This window comes from Myotis nattereri (genome assembly GCF_964212035.1).
Source record: "Myotis nattereri genome assembly, chromosome: 3".
NCBI lineage: Eukaryota > Metazoa > Chordata > Mammalia > Chiroptera > Vespertilionidae > Myotis > Myotis nattereri.
The window spans coordinates 60,654,901-60,670,124 of NC_138077.1; the positions used below are offsets into that span (position 1 = coordinate 60,654,901).

Genomic DNA, 15,224 nt, shown 5'->3' on the forward strand with positions numbered 1-15,224 from the left:
TATTGCTCGCCCTTAGAGAAATTTCTGCAATGGCTGTGCTTCTGGACAGAGCTCAGTCAGACGTGAACCTGAGAGGAGGTACATAGGGCTAAAAGTAGGTCTATTTTTCTCGTTTCTCAAACAAGATAGTTGTCTTAGAAGGTTTGAAAGTGTTGATACCTTGATGGGTTTTGCCTTGAGAAGGGCTCCTATGAAGCCCTTTTCGGGGGAGCACCAAAAATCTGCCAGCAGGTTATATTAGTTCTTCCTCTCTCCAGCTGAAAAGAAACGAACTATTTGAAGTTCTAAATAACTGACAAAATCAGGTTGGTTTATTGCTTCTGCTTTTATACAGACAGGAGAAGGGCAAGTTTGCGTGTCTAGGATGGGTGGTGGATGAGGGGGATTGTGGGAGGGCGCCTCAAATCTGCTCTTGAGCAATGAAGGGAGAGGGAGGAAGGAAGGCACCCACTGGCTAAAATGAAATACATTTCAGAAGGGCAGCTGCCATCGAGGGGTAGGGCTGCCCTGCTAGGGCTCCTCCTTACCTTGTCCTGCACTCCTGTCCCAGCCTAGTGTGGAAGGAGAGGTAGCTGAGCTAGGGGTGTTTTCTGCGAATGCCCCACATACTGTTTGGAATGTAGTTCTGTCTATGTTGGGAGGCTTTTCTCCAAGGTGACATCCTGTTTTTAGACTGTGGTATTGGAATGGAAGCAATCCTGCCCAGCTATTGGGTTTATAAATCAGAGGTCAGGGTAGTGGCAGTTGGAGTCCCAAATTAATAAAAAGCCATGGCCTGAAAGTCTTCTTAGATTGTGTCTGTCTCAGAGGTGGCTCTTGAGTATGGGTGCTGATTTTCTATGCTGGCACATGGAGCCATCTTAGGCAGGGCAGCAGGAATTCCGGGGAAAGAGCATGAGCAAGTTCACCCACTGGGAGACCTAAGTGTACGTTAGTTTGCTTTTCCAAATCTGCTCTATTCTGGAGAGTACACTCTCACACCGCATTAAAAAGCACAAAGTGAAGAGGAGGCCTTCAAACCTCAGTAGCAACATTTTTCAACACAAAGGATCTCTCTTTCTTTCACAAGTCATTGTCACATCCAGCTCGCCACAGGAACAGATAATGGCAATGGGGGAGTAACGCAACTCACAGACCAGCCCCGGATCGCACTGGGGGCAAGCATTGCATCCTCTCCCTTATCTGACCTTTCCCACCTTCTCATGCAGACTTATCTAACTTTCATCTCTTGGTCCTTCCCTTGACCTTTCCTTTGACAAATGGACTAATTAATAAATGGCCAGAAGGCTGAAGGAAGAGAAGAAGAGGCCCAAACAAGCCTAGCCTTGGGTAACCTGTGTCTGGACCAAAGATAAGTTGGCCTGTAATAAGTTCCCAATGAATCAAGCGTTTTTTTCAGACACCAGCAGATGAAGCGAAGTCATTCTATCTGCCTCCCACTTCTTCCATCCAGAATCACAGATCTCCGCTGGGGCTGGTAAAAACAGCTGGTTGAGGTCTCTAGTCTCTGGCCATTCTTAGGAATAGTCATTTTATTCCTAAGCGTGACCCCTTCTGGTGTGACCCATGTGTTTTCTGCCAGTTCCCCACAAAGAAGGCCGGGGGAAACTGTCTGGGTGGGACTCCGGATAGGGGACAGCAGGACCTTGGAATCTGACACTGTGGAAGAAGGAGGATGGTCCATGATGGGGAAAGGAGGGCTGAATAAGATTAGGCTCTGGGGTCTTCCTGGCCTTGACCTATGGAAAGGCTTAGAACCCCCTGATGGTCGCTCTATTTTTGAAGAAAGAAGGTTGTCCCCAGATGGCTCTGTCTCTGATGTGCGCTTCCTGCATTGCACTACTGCATCCTGGGTGGACAGCAGGTTAGCCGAACCTGGATCTGGAGAAAGGCTGGCGCCTTCACATGTGCGGGATGCAGTGGCATCCATGGGCAAGGCCCCCTTGGCTCCTGTGTCTTGCTTTGGCTTCTCTTCCTTGGGGCTTTCCGAGGAGGAGGGAGAATCACCTTTGGCAGGTTTCCCGGAGGTCACATCAGTGGATCCAGGTTCTTCTGGGCTCTTCTCCGGAGGCTGAGCCCCACCTTCCGCTGGGCTCTGAGAGGGTAGGGGCTGTGGGATCTCTGTGTACTGAAGCTTGGGAGGGATGACGGGGACCGCCCTGGCCTGGCACATTTTGACCATGAAGGAGGTTCTCACAGCCGACACACTGACGGGAGCCGAGTTACGGCGGCCTGTCAGGGCATGAGCAACCATGTCCAGGTCCTGAGAGTCCTGGGAGTCAACCCTCCAGGGGTCTATTTTACAGTGAGATGAGGTCATCCATGTGACCTTTGGGTCTTCTGGCTCAGAGAGCTGCATTCCAGGTGAACCAAATGAGGCCACATTTTCAAACCGGAAGAGGTCGGTGATGGGAATGGCCGAGTCCAAGTTCAGGGAAGAAGGCCTATTTTTCCCTTTTGGGGGCCCACACTCGGTGCTCTTCAGCGGTAACTTTGGGGGACGCTCTTCGTGCGGGGTGCTGTCCTGCACGCGAGGTGAGCTCTCCTTGCTGCTCTCTGGTGTGGGCACGCTACCTTGCTCAGTCTGAGGGCTGCTGTGCCCCACGTGTGTCGCCTGTTCCTTTCCCTCTGCTAGGCTGACAGGGCTGGTTTCTGCTGGTTTGGGCTGCAAACCACCTGGTCTCTTCTGACTGGGAAGAGCCTCTATCCCTTTCAGGCCAGAGAACTCTCTGAAGGACCTCAGGGCTTTCTCATCCCATCCAGTAACCTCTCTCCTGGGTGCTGGGGGCTGCAGCGGGTCGGGGTTCCTCTCGGCTTCAAGATTAGCACAGCTGATGGAGGAGGGGCCCGTGAGAGTCCACTGGCTCTCAGCCGTGGGTTTGCTGTCTAGGGAATGGCTCTGGCGAAGGCTAGGTCTGTGGGAAAGCCTCTTCTCCAGCCGGTGGCACTGAAGGCCCTGCCCCTGGGCCTCTTGCCCGTTTTTCAGGGTGGGGGAGTGAAGGGGACTCGTCACCCACTGGGGCTCTTCCCAGGGCTCCACCATCTCTAGGCCGTGCTGGGCCACGTCTGTCCCGGTGTCATCGTCATCGCCGTCCGAGGGCTCCTGTGTTGAATGGGCTGCATCCCTGTCTCCGGGTGGGGAGAGCTCAACCTCCCTTGTTGGGCTTGGAAAACCAGCGCCTTTTCCATCGGGAGCAGCATTCTTTGACTTCAGCTTCTCACTTTGTCCGGGAGAGGCCTTGTCTCCCTGACAAAGACTGGGGATCGCAGGACTGCCTTTGGACTTCAGCTGGTCTATGTGTGGACTTGTCCTCGAATTCTTTGGTGAGTCTTCCCTCTCAGGGCCGTCCTTCTGTAGCTGGACTCGAGGTGCCTCCTCCAGAGGCGTTGGAGGGGGTGGAGCAGGTGGGATCAGAGGAGACAGGTTCCCCGGGCCTCCCACCTCCACCCTTGCTTGTGGAGAAGCCGTGTCCAATGGAATGATTTCCAGAGGAGCCAGGCTGGTGGGGTCTGGGCGAGGAGCCTTCTCAGTCTCAGATCTGTGGAGGCTGCTGATTGCCTCTGGCTTCTCTCTATTGGCTGCTGTGGGAGCCTCCTCTGTGCTCTGTTTGGCTGGATCCCTAGCCCACTCCTCCAGAGGGGCAGAGACTGGAGCTGGGGTAGAGACACAAGGCAAGCTCCCAGGAGGCTCTGGGGGAGCAAAAGGCCTTGGATTTGACTCAAGGATGGGCTGAGTTGGGCTGACCTTCAGAGCAGGTGGTGGCAACGAGGGCAGCTCCTCCTCAGATTCAATGATTTTTAGCTCCTGTTGAATCTCAGGCCAGATCAGGGTGCTGGTCAGATCATCTTCATCCTGAAAAACATCAAGAAACTGCTTATTTAGAACCAAGGACTCTCAGGGCTGTCATCCTCACTGTCTGCCAGGGACTGGACCAGAGCCAGGCTGGTCACCTCAGCGAATAAAGGACACAGCACTAATAGTCACTGGATGTTTATTCAGTGCTTACCATGTGCCATAGCATACAGTTGGCCCTCCATATCTAGGGTTCTGCACCTATGCATCTATGGGTTCAACCAACCTCAGATCAGAACTCTTTCTCTCTCTCTCTCTCTCTCTCTCTCTATATATATCTATATCTATATCTATATCTATATCTATATCTATATCTATATCTATATCTATATCTATATCTATATCTATCTATATATCTATAGATCTATAGATCTATAGATCTATAGATCTATAGATCTATATCTTATATCTATATATCTATATATCTTATATCTATATATCTATATATCTATGTATCTATCTATATATATCTATATATACAGATATATATATATATACACACATATATATCTATCTATAATAATAAAAGGGTAATATACTAATTAGACTAGACATCATTCCGGACATCCTTCCTGACGAAGCCAGGGCCGGGGGGAAGCCAGCCTGGGTCCCGGGTGCCTGCCGGCGGCCAGAGGAGGGAAGTCCAGGTCCCAGGTGCCAGAGGGAAGCCAGTGCCAGCAGCTGGGGGAAGGAAGGCCTACTCTTGCACGAATTTTCGTGCATCAGGCCTCTAGTATATATATATTTATATGTATACTAGTATATCGCATCCAAGGACATTTTTTCCCATTGGTTTTTAGAGAGAGTGGAAAGGAGAGGGAGAGACAGAGAGAAACACTCATGTGAGAGCGACACATTGATTGGTTGCCTCCCACATGGACCCTGAGCTGGGGAACAAACCTGCAACCCAGGTACGTGCCCTTGGCTGGGAATTGAGCCCTCAACCCTTCGGTGTGCAGGCTGGCACTCTAACCACTTAGGAACACTGGCCAGGGCTGCCTATCCCCTTTGACGCACTCCTCCAAGTCACAGAGCCTCCCAAATGCAGGACTGCTCCATGGAAAACCTCCTCATACCTTCATCTTATGCAAGGACAACCCAAGGAACCTTGGAAAATTACACCTCTAAAAAGTGGAAGATGCCCTGACCGGTTTGGCTCAGTGGATAGAGCGTCGGCCTGCGGACTGAAGGGTCCCAGGTTTGATTCTGGCCAAGGGCATGTACCTCGGTTGCAGGCACATCCCCAATAGGGGCTGTGCAGGAGGTAACTGATCGATGTTTCTCTCTCATCGATGTTTCTAACTCTCTATCCCTCTCCCTTCCTCTCTGTAAAAAATCAATAGAATATATTTTTAAAAAAGTGGAAGAGGTTTAGTAAGCACTGGCATCATGCTTTAACCTCTCTAGAAGCAACAGGAGGAAGGAATGGATTCTGGAAATATTAGAGAAGATTTTATAAACATAGACACTATCTACCCAGCATGTCAGGAAGGAGAGAACTGGCTGGCTCCATGAATGGTCATCATCTTTGGGACCAGGATATGACAAGCAGATTTTGTGCTGCTCCTGGGATTGAGTGTCATTACAATCTCAGGGCATATTACTGGTTTATGGTGACTTCAGGTCAGAAATATTTAGCAATGAGTCTTTCCTAGGGAACCTGAGCTGGATGGTTATTCCATTATAGGATCCCTGCAAAAATAAATCCCAAGATCTGATTAAAAGGTTGTCTCCTAAAATCCCTTTGGCCAACACTGGTTCTTCAAAACAAACAAACAAACAAACAAACAAACAAACAAAACTAAGCTTTTCTAAGAGCCCTTGGGAAAAAGGGACTATTGGTTGGACGACAGAGGTTCCACCTTACCATCTCATGGAGAAACACCACTTCTGCTCTGGCCATGGGACCCTCCTGGCCAGCCTCTGGCGCCTCCTCCACCACCTTCTCTGGATCCAGCCTCTTCTCCAAGTCACTGGAATGTTGACAGCTCAGGGGGATTTCTGAGGTTTTCTTCTCCTCCAGTTGGGCTCCTGGCTCCAGAGAAAGGCCTTTGCTGCATTCCACTGTCCTCGCTGCTCCTGGCTCTGGCTTGGCATCCTCCAGAGCCACCTTCTTAGGTACCGAAGCTGCAATGAGGATGCGAGTTATGGGTTGAAAGAGACTGACAGCTCATTTTAAGAGAGGCTGTTCCCAGCACAATCACTGACCTGGACGCATCCTGCTTCCCAAGGGTGGAGGGCATCCTCCCAGCTCACTGCTCTCGCCCACTCTCCACCCTTCCCTCCTAGCCGTGTCCTGTGTTCAGATCCCAGAGTTGCAGACCATCAGAGACGGGAGGTCCTCTGTCCAGTGGTTCTCAACTGGAGGCCACTGTGCCTCTCCCCTTCCCAGGGGACACTGGGCAATGTCTGGAGACATTTTTGGTTGTCATAACTGGGTGGTGGGAGTGGTTCATGGCATCTAGTGGGTAGAAGTCATGGATGCTACTAAGTAATCCTGCAAAGTAGCAAACAGTCCCCCACAAGAAAAGAATTACCCAGGCCCAAATGTCACTAGTGCTGAGGCTGAGACACCCTGGGTAACCCCATCTTTCACTTCACACACAAGTCAATTCAGACCCTGAGACGTCAAGTCTGTAGCCTAAGGTCACAGAAATCTGTTATCTACAAAGATGGCTTGTGATTGTGATTGACAGCTTCCTGACAGATGGTCTGGCTCGGCGCCCACAGTCTGAGCCACTTTGCTGCACTTTCTTGCAAACCCTGTGTAAGCAAATGTGAGGCTGGTTTTCAATCTCCTGCAGTGGAAAGAGAGCCCTCCCCTGCCCGCGTTACCTGCAGAAGTCTCGGCTCCTGGGGGCTTCTCTTCAGGACAGCCTCCACTCTCTGACCCCTGGAAAGAAAACTCTTCCAGGCTGGAGAGAGACTGCAGCTCCTTTGGGGGTGTCCGGCACGGGGTGCTGTTGGTGCTGATGACAGCCGACACGTGGAGCGGCACGGACACGGCAAAGGGCTCTGAGATGTTCAGCGCCTTGCGCTGGTGTCGGGGTGAAGGCTCCATCTGGAAGAGGCTGCTGGTGAAGACGGACTTGCTGGGGCTGTCGTTCGAGGTGTAGAACATGCCCAGCATCTTCGGGGCTGCCTGCTCGCTCTCGGGATCCTCGATGGGCCGGAACACCTTCAGCTGCTCCGGTGGGGGCCGGGCCTGAGCGCCCTGGAGTTGGCTTCGGTCACTGCTCACGTCAAAGCCCCCCTCGGCCCCCGCCGGCATCCCCTCCTGGCCCCAGTCACCCTCCTGCTTGGTGAGGTCACAGGAGCTGCCAATGCTGGTCGCGTGCATTTTCGCAGCTGGAATAAAAAATCCACCGGTGGCGACTGATCGATTGAAATTGCCTTTGGTCTCTTTCCCTAGTGAAAAAGCAGGCAAACACACGGTCAGCAGCCGGTAAGAGAAGGCATCCTAATGAGGGCACAGCATCCTGATGAGGAGGACAGGCTCAGAACCTCTGGCTGACGAGACAGGAAGCATCTTCTCATGCGCCTGCTCTGTTAGGAGGCCCTGACAGGGCCACTTGCTGTGTTACATGTGTCTGTTTTCAACTTCGCAGGGAGAGCCGTTTCCAAAAGAAGGCCACTGCCAAGATTGCTAAACAGAACAGTCACCCTCCAGGCATCACATGTAGATCATGAGAATAAAAAGACGGGTGGGAGCGGACAGAATGATGTTTGCTCAAAAGGAAGGAGACCAAGAGGGCAAAATAACAGAACCTTATTTTGCTTTGAAACTTCTGGCAGGTGGACCTAGACAGGGGTTTGATTCCTAGGCAAGGAAACAAACGCGGTTCTCAGATAGACCTCTCTCCCTTTCCCGGGCTTCCTCCTGCTGATTGGGAGGATGAGACACTAGGAATGCAAATGCACTCAACCTCACCAAGCCCAGTCCTGAGGAGTGAGTTTCTGACAGGGTGAGGAAGGAAGACAAAGAAAGAAAGAACCTGTACGGGAAGTAAAGAAGCTGGGAGATGACAGGTGAGTTGCCTGGGATCTGGCGAGTAATTCCCAGCCAGGTCCCGAGCGCTCTGCTGGATGTGTAACCTTTGGTTTAAAATTCTCACGACCACTCCGTGGGGAAGCGCAATTCTCTCTCACACCTGAGGAAATGGAGACTCCAGGGGTTCGATAACCTGCCCAACACCCATGAAAGTGCTGACCTGGATTTTGAAATGTTAAATTCTGTAAAACTGGGCATGAATTGCCTCAAGAGGTTTCAAAGACCAAAGCAAATGGATGACTATACAGGTGAGAAATGATGAAAGTATTGAGTCAGTTTAAAAAGAGTTCGTTGAGTATTTTACAAGTTGAGGATTATTTTTAAAAGTTGTTCTAAAGGTTTTCTATGTAATTTCAGATTGCTTCACGTATCAAAGAGCAAAACGTTTTCTATTAAAGGGGTTGGAACGTCATGGGGTAAATGTGGGGAGTTTCGCCTCTGCTAGGGAAGCCCTTATGGCAGGGCTGCGGGCTGCTTAGCAGAGAGAGAGGTGCAGGCAGGTCAGCCCTGACGGCTACAGCTGTAAGAACCAAGGCGGTGAGGTGTCGCTTTGATAGGTGTCACCTTGCACGCAACTGTGTACACATCTACTCCAAAAAGGGATGACCAGCGCCATGCCAGGCTGGTGCCTACCAATGTTTATTGACGAATGAATGAAACCACCGACTCAAAATCATGACTTGACAATGAGAACGCTAATGTCTATGGAAACACACCAATTCAAGACACACACTCCATAAGTACCGAGGCACAAAATTCTGAGGTAGAAACCAGTGCCTGGCTCTTTTCTATGCCCGAGGGAGAAGCCTTGGATTTCAGATGTTGACCTTTAACCGGGTTCAGGGGTGAATGTAAAATAGCTGCCGTCTCCATCTGTGGTTAGAGGAAGGCTGGAGAAAGAGGATGGCCCTTGAGGGGGAGTTAATACAAGGGCTATGTGAACCCCTTGAGTTCAGAAAAAGCCAGGGAGGGATGGGACTGGGGGATTGTGCATGACCGCGTGACTGGAGAGAGCAGGCCCAGCAGCTTATGAAGGCAAGTCGGGTGTGGCAACTCCAGTCTCCCAGCTGTAATCGCCAGTTCCAAACACCACTGTCAAACCTCACCTTCCACGGGCACTGAGCACAGCGAGTCCATGCTTTTGGCTGGCCGGATAGTAGCTTTTTCCACTAGAGATAAAAGAAAAAAAATATCCTTGTTGAAGGCATAGTAAGAGGAAGCGCTCCGAACAATAGGTCGCACTGTCAGCACACAAGAAAAGTTTCTTTAGCAAAGTTTTCCAAGTATTTATAATATTCCCCTTTGGAAAACATCCCCCACTCCACCTAGATGTTCCTACTTTCAGATTGGAATGGACCTTATAAAGACAAGGCATCTGTAGATCAAAGTTTTATTAACAATATACAGATAAAGGTAAATTATAACTTTGCCCAATACTAGCTATCAGCAAATGAGGAGTCCTAAGCCCAATGTTGCTGTACATCAAGGATTCAAAGATTCAGTTATGGGGTAGAATCCACGTGGCTCCAGGCAGCCCCTCCTATGTGGCAGGCCAGAGAGCAGGAGTCTTGGCCAAAGCCTCATCTCTCAGCACCGATGAAGAATTTGGTACAACAGGTGAGAGGGCCCGGGGGACCTGGTCGGTCACCTTTCTCCCAGGTGCAGCTTTGCTCTTTGAGATGTCACCCACCAACCTCACGCTGGAGCAGATGACACCCAACCAAACATTTAATATGAGCACCTCCTATGTGCCTGGCGGACTCTGTGCATCGTTGTAAGCCACCTAAGCAGGTTTTTGGAAGAGTGTGACTTAAATAAGTAAAAACGTATTCCCGGCTCAGGATTAGGCACTTTCACAGATACCATGTCTTTTCAGGGAGGTGAATTATCTGGAAGGTCGTTCCTTCGACTAGTAGGTCAAGTTTGCTCCAGGGGAAAGAGGGCGGTTTGGAAGCTGAATGGGAGTCCAGAACTCGTGTAAAGAAACTTGAATTCAGACAGATCTGGCTTTGAATCCCAACTCTGCCACTTTGGGCCTGTGACTTCAGATAAGCAGCTTACCTTTCCTAACCTTCAGTTTTCTCACATGTAAAATGAGGAAAAATAGAGCTGCTGAGAGGAGTAAATGAGTAATGCCTATGAAATAAGTAGGTTCTACTAACCTAGAATAGGGTATCAGGGGTGGGCAAACTTTTTGACTCGAGGGCCACAATGGGTTCTTAAACTGGACCGGAGGGCCGGAACAAAAGCATGGATGGAGTGTTTGTGTGAACTAATATAAATTCAAAGTAAACATCATTACATAAAAGGGTAAAGTTTTTTTTTTTTTTTAGTTTTATTCATTTCAAACGGGCCGGGTCCGGCCAGCGGGCCGTAGTTTGCCCACGGCTGGGTAGATGCTCAATACAAAGTAGCTACTGTTATTGTTGTTGTTATTCAGAATAGACCAGGGTTCAGCCATAAAAGGCAAACTAGGGGATGGTTCCAGAAGCACTCAGAGTTGGCCTTAACCCAAACTGGATGTTGCCCCTCTTTTAAAGATTCCCCCTTTTCCTCCTTTCTCCAAAGCCAGCTCCTTATGGAGGTTCCGCATTAGCCCTTGGCCTCCCGGGCTTGTGGCCTCTCTCTGCCTGAGGCCCATGTGCTGGGGGAGGACACAGCCATCCTCACTCAAACCCTTGGTGATGGCAAGAAGGTCTTCAACCTCCTCACATCTCACACTAAGCCAGAATTCTTATCCTTCGAAGACCTGTTATTTTCACAAGTTACAAACTGATGATTGTCCTCCCACTGCCTGGCCAGTGAGCCTTGCTCGTGTATCCTGAAACAACCTTTTCCCTTTGTTTCGGGAGCTGCACTTCTGGACTTCCGCTGTTTCCCAGGTCAGCCTGAGGGGCAGTGACCTCATGACCCCGAGTGTCCTGGAGGCTGAGAACACTGCTGTCGCAGGGCCATCAGTGTCCACCTTTCCCTCTGGACCCTATTTCTGATGGTGCAGCTCCTTGGGGCTTGGTGGCCACAGCAGCTGCTGTTGGGAACAGTCACCAAGGATTCCCTGGCCCCTTTTCTGGATGGAATCTAAGCACTCAGGGCTCCTTGGCCCATGGCTATATTTCTATATATTTTTTATTGACTTCAGAGAGGAAGGGAGAGGGAGAGAAAGATAGAAACATCAATGATGAGAGAGAATCATTGATCGGCTGCCTCCTGCACGCCCCACACTGAGGATCAAGCCCGCAACCCAGGCATGTGCCCCTGACAGAAATCAAACCTGGGATCTTTCAGTCCGTAGGCCAATGCTCTATCCACTGAGCCAAACCGGCTCGGGCTCATGGCTATATTTAGATTATGTTTTTCTGTCAGGGACCTGGCAGTCTTTAGGCCCTTGAGTTCCCGCTTAGATTACCCTCAGGACTTTGGGATTTTCCCCACTCAAAGGAGTTCATTTTGGAGGGCTCCCTGGAGTCCTTCTGTGTGATGATATACAAATCCCAGTATACCCCTCTATGCATCTTCATTCTGTCAATACCCCAATTTATCTTATTCTTATTTTATTCCCATTCTCTAAATATGGGTATACACCCCTTTACCTGCTGTCCCCCCATCAAAACAAATTTCCAATGCTATTCATGAGGAAGCGATTTTTAAATTTTCTTTAGTTATAGAAAAGATTAAAACCGTATTTAAATGTATTGCTCCACTGATTCACTTTTTTCATGTTCACATTTCAACAGATAGCAAGTCCACATGCCACGTATGGAGACCACACTGATGGATTATGACCATCAACTCCCCCACTCCCACCCCAGTCTTCGGTGTTTAGGGTTCCAGCAACATTTCTCTGATGAAAAGTGGCCACATAGGCAATAGTCAAGGTAACAGAGAGCCACTTGGTTAACACGGATGGTTCTTTCATTTCATCCCTGCATCCTATCAAAATGCAGCCAGTTTGGTGATCTATCTCTGCTTAGTTTGTTTATGAGATATTAATCCAGCAGTTTTCAGGCCTGGCTGCATATCACCTGGGAGCTTGTTAGAAATGACCAGTGCTCTGATGTCACCACAGACCTCCTGAGGCAAAGCTGCTGTGGGCAAGAACCACCCCGTGGGCGATTCGGAGGGGCAGCCAGCTGAGAAGCCCTGGCCAGCGACATGCTGTGAGTCTGTGAGTTTACCACCACTGACCTCCCCTTGGACTTCTTCCTTTTGGAAATCACATGGGGGTGGACATCTTCCTAAGTCAACATCCAGGCAAAGCACTTATTTTTTTTGCTTGTTGTTTTGTTCTGTTGTTTTTAATTTCTCATTACTTGGTGAACCTCTTTTATTGTATCACCGATTCTGTAACCGGAATTCTTTCTTTGATGTGCGTAAGCAAATCTCTTATAATAGATAAGGAATTTCTTGCCTGATACTCTTCCCTTTAAATTCTTTGAGAATCCTAATTTTTGCTTTGTATCTGATCTACCATACCTGTGGCAACCTGCCCTCTTTACCTGGACTATCTTTCCAGGGTGGTTTATGAAAGACACGTTTCCCCATATCCTGCATATTTTAGATGCCTACCCAGAATCCATTTCCCTTCCCCCTTCTCACAGAGCCCTGCCCTTCTTAGGTGCATCTGAATGTAAGCCCATTCCTCATGCCAGTCACTGGCTCAGGAGCCCAAGCCCAAGCCAATCAGCGCAGAGCACTCCCTTGGCCATAGGGATCGATCCATGTGACCCAGTGACTGTGACTGAGATAGGGGAGCACGATGGAGGTTCCTGGAAAAACAGGGTCCCTGTTTAGAATAAGCAACCAGAAATTACGTTCTTTCTCCTTCTGGACAGTGATAGTCAAAGGTAAAGCCCAGAACTACTACAGCCACTTTGTCGCAGCAAAGGAAGCCAGTATGGGAATGAAGCTGATGGAGAGGGTACGGCTGAGGAAAACATGGAGCTGGAGACAGAGCTGCCCCTGAAACCTTCCTTGCATCTGGGCGTCCCTATAGATTCCTTCATTGCATAAACCAGTGATTCTCATTAGAATCTAATGTTGTGGCCCCACCCCATAACAAAGAAACAGAATTTCTGGAGGATGAGGCCCAGAAATCAGGATTTTAAAAAGAGTCCCAGGTGATTCTAATGTGCAGCCAAGGTTGAGAACTACTGGCATAAACCAATTGAGTTGGATCTACTATTATTTTACAACCTTAACCACTGTAGCTGCTATACACTGTGACATCCTCATTACTCCAATAGACAAAAGAGAAGATTTCAAACACCTGTGCTTTATCATACTTGGCATTCGGTTATCACTGGGATCAAAGAAAGTCCTTAAAAACATTCTCTCTTATTTTCCCTAGAGGCATTAATTTGCCCCAAAATCTTTACTATTAAAAATTTCAAACATTCACAAAAGTTGAGCTCTAACTCTACCACTTGGTTGATACCAATGGCTGACATTTTATCATGCATTTGCTTTATTGATTTCTAAATCTATATCTACCTTATATACCTATATTTTACTGAATCATTCAAAAGTGAATTTCAATATTGTGACACTTCATTCTTCTTATATACTTTAACTTCAGCACATGTCTTCTAAGAACCATTAGCATACTATGAAAATTTACAATTCTAATATTCAGTGTAATCATCCCCCAAATTATCTTTTGTAGTCTTTTTTTTTTTTTTTAAATTAGGATCCAATAAAGGTTTGCTCACTGCATTTGTACATTTACTTTTTACAACTTGTTTTTTATAACTATTGTTCCCATCTTAAAAAAAATCATACTTTTAATCTATAGCATCATTATGGCAAATTTCTTTGGTCTTCCCTTTTTGACATGATATTTACCTGGATTGGTTATATCCCCCTTTGCATAGTGGGCCCCTCGATTCATTCCTGTATCAATTCCTATTCACTACTCAGATATAATTTCCATCTCTATTTAAAAATCATGACCTTGACTCTGGGGGAGAAGGGACAGATCTTCTTTATGTTAGAGTTTACTAATAAATGTAGGAGGAATAATAAAAATAGAAAATGACTATTTGGCAAACATCACAGTAACAACTGTTGTAGGCAAGATCCATTGATGGATGCTAAAATTCATGGATGGAAGTATGATAAGAAACAGGATATTTGCAAAATCTCAAAATATCTCCCACAAGATACTTCTTAATTGCAAAGGAATAAAACCGTAACTTGATAGGGACAAAAATCTTGTAGACAGCGCTTAATCAAGTTAACATCACCAGCCATAATGTATTGACATTGTCTGCCTCCTGATCTGACACGCAGATATGCACAACCTTCTTAACCTCTATCCATGAGAAAATATAAGGCAAACCCGAACTTAGGTCTATTCGACAAAATACAGGGCCAGTCAGGAGATTAAGGAGCAGGACAGCTCAATGCAATGTGGGTTCCTGGACGGGGTCCTGGACTAGAAAAGGACATGAGTGGAACAACTGGCCAAATATGAATAAAGTTTGTAAGTTACTTCATAGTATTATGTAGATATTAATTATCTGACTTTGATAATTATGGTGATGTAGCATGTTAACATTTGGAAAAGCTGCCTGGCTGGTGTGGCTCAGTGGTTGAGCATCCGGCCTATGAACCAGGAGGTCACAGTTCAGTTCCTGGTCAGGGCACATGCCCAGGTTGTGGCCTTGATCCACTGGGCCATGCAGGAGGCAGCTGGTCAATGATTCTCTCTCATCATTGATGTTTCGATTTCTCTTTCCCTTTCCCTTTCTCTCTAAAATCAATAAAAATACATATTTTTTAAAAATTGGAGAAAGCTGTGTAACGAGCATATGGGTCCTCTGAGTACTACTTTTGCAACTTTTTTTGTAAATCTAAAATTATCTAAAAAAACCAAAAAACCAGAAAGACTCTCTAGTTAATGTATAAGTTTCTCTTTCAGGGCTAGTAAGTTTAATGTGATCAAACCAAAGACTTACAGAGCAGAATGAGGGGGGAAATACCTCATCAGCACAACTGCCGCTGATTCTTACCTGAGAGCCGCTGTCCTCTCACAAACACGCTTCCATTTCTACTCAGCTTGGACTTGGAGTCTGATCCAGAACGTCCCAGATTAAATATTGATTTCCACTTCTTTGATTTACTGGAGAGCTTTCTTCTATAAGAGCCAAGCCATACGGGGTTAGTTTCATAACTAGTCATTTCAAGGCAGCCTTTAACTTGAGAAGAAATAACCCAAACACATTCTAGTTATGAATGGCCTGGACATTTCAGGAAATTCCCCTCTACAACCCAAGCTGAGCCTGACTCTCACCCTGTCCGGGGATGCTCTAGATGACCAAG

At 47.8% G+C, this 15,224-nt stretch overlaps 1 protein-coding gene across 1 annotated transcript in view; it reads right to left on the reverse strand.

Moving 5' to 3' along the window:
- Window positions 1-292: 292 nt before the first annotated feature.
- Window positions 293-15,224, reverse strand: part of ARHGAP31 (Rho GTPase activating protein 31) — a 100,616-nt gene continuing 85,684 nt past the window's right edge. Inside the window, exons 8-12 of the mRNA XM_081086900.1 lie at window positions 14,915-15,039; window positions 9,011-9,073; window positions 6,689-7,261; window positions 5,721-5,980; window positions 293-3,853 (exon numbers count right to left, since the gene is read on the reverse strand). Of these exons, the coding sequence (XP_080943026.1) occupies window positions 1,421-3,853; window positions 5,721-5,980; window positions 6,689-7,261; window positions 9,011-9,073; window positions 14,915-15,039 (3,454 nt within the window). The 3' untranslated portion in view covers window positions 293-1,420. The remainder of the gene's footprint in view (window positions 3,854-5,720; window positions 5,981-6,688; window positions 7,262-9,010; window positions 9,074-14,914; window positions 15,040-15,224) is intronic.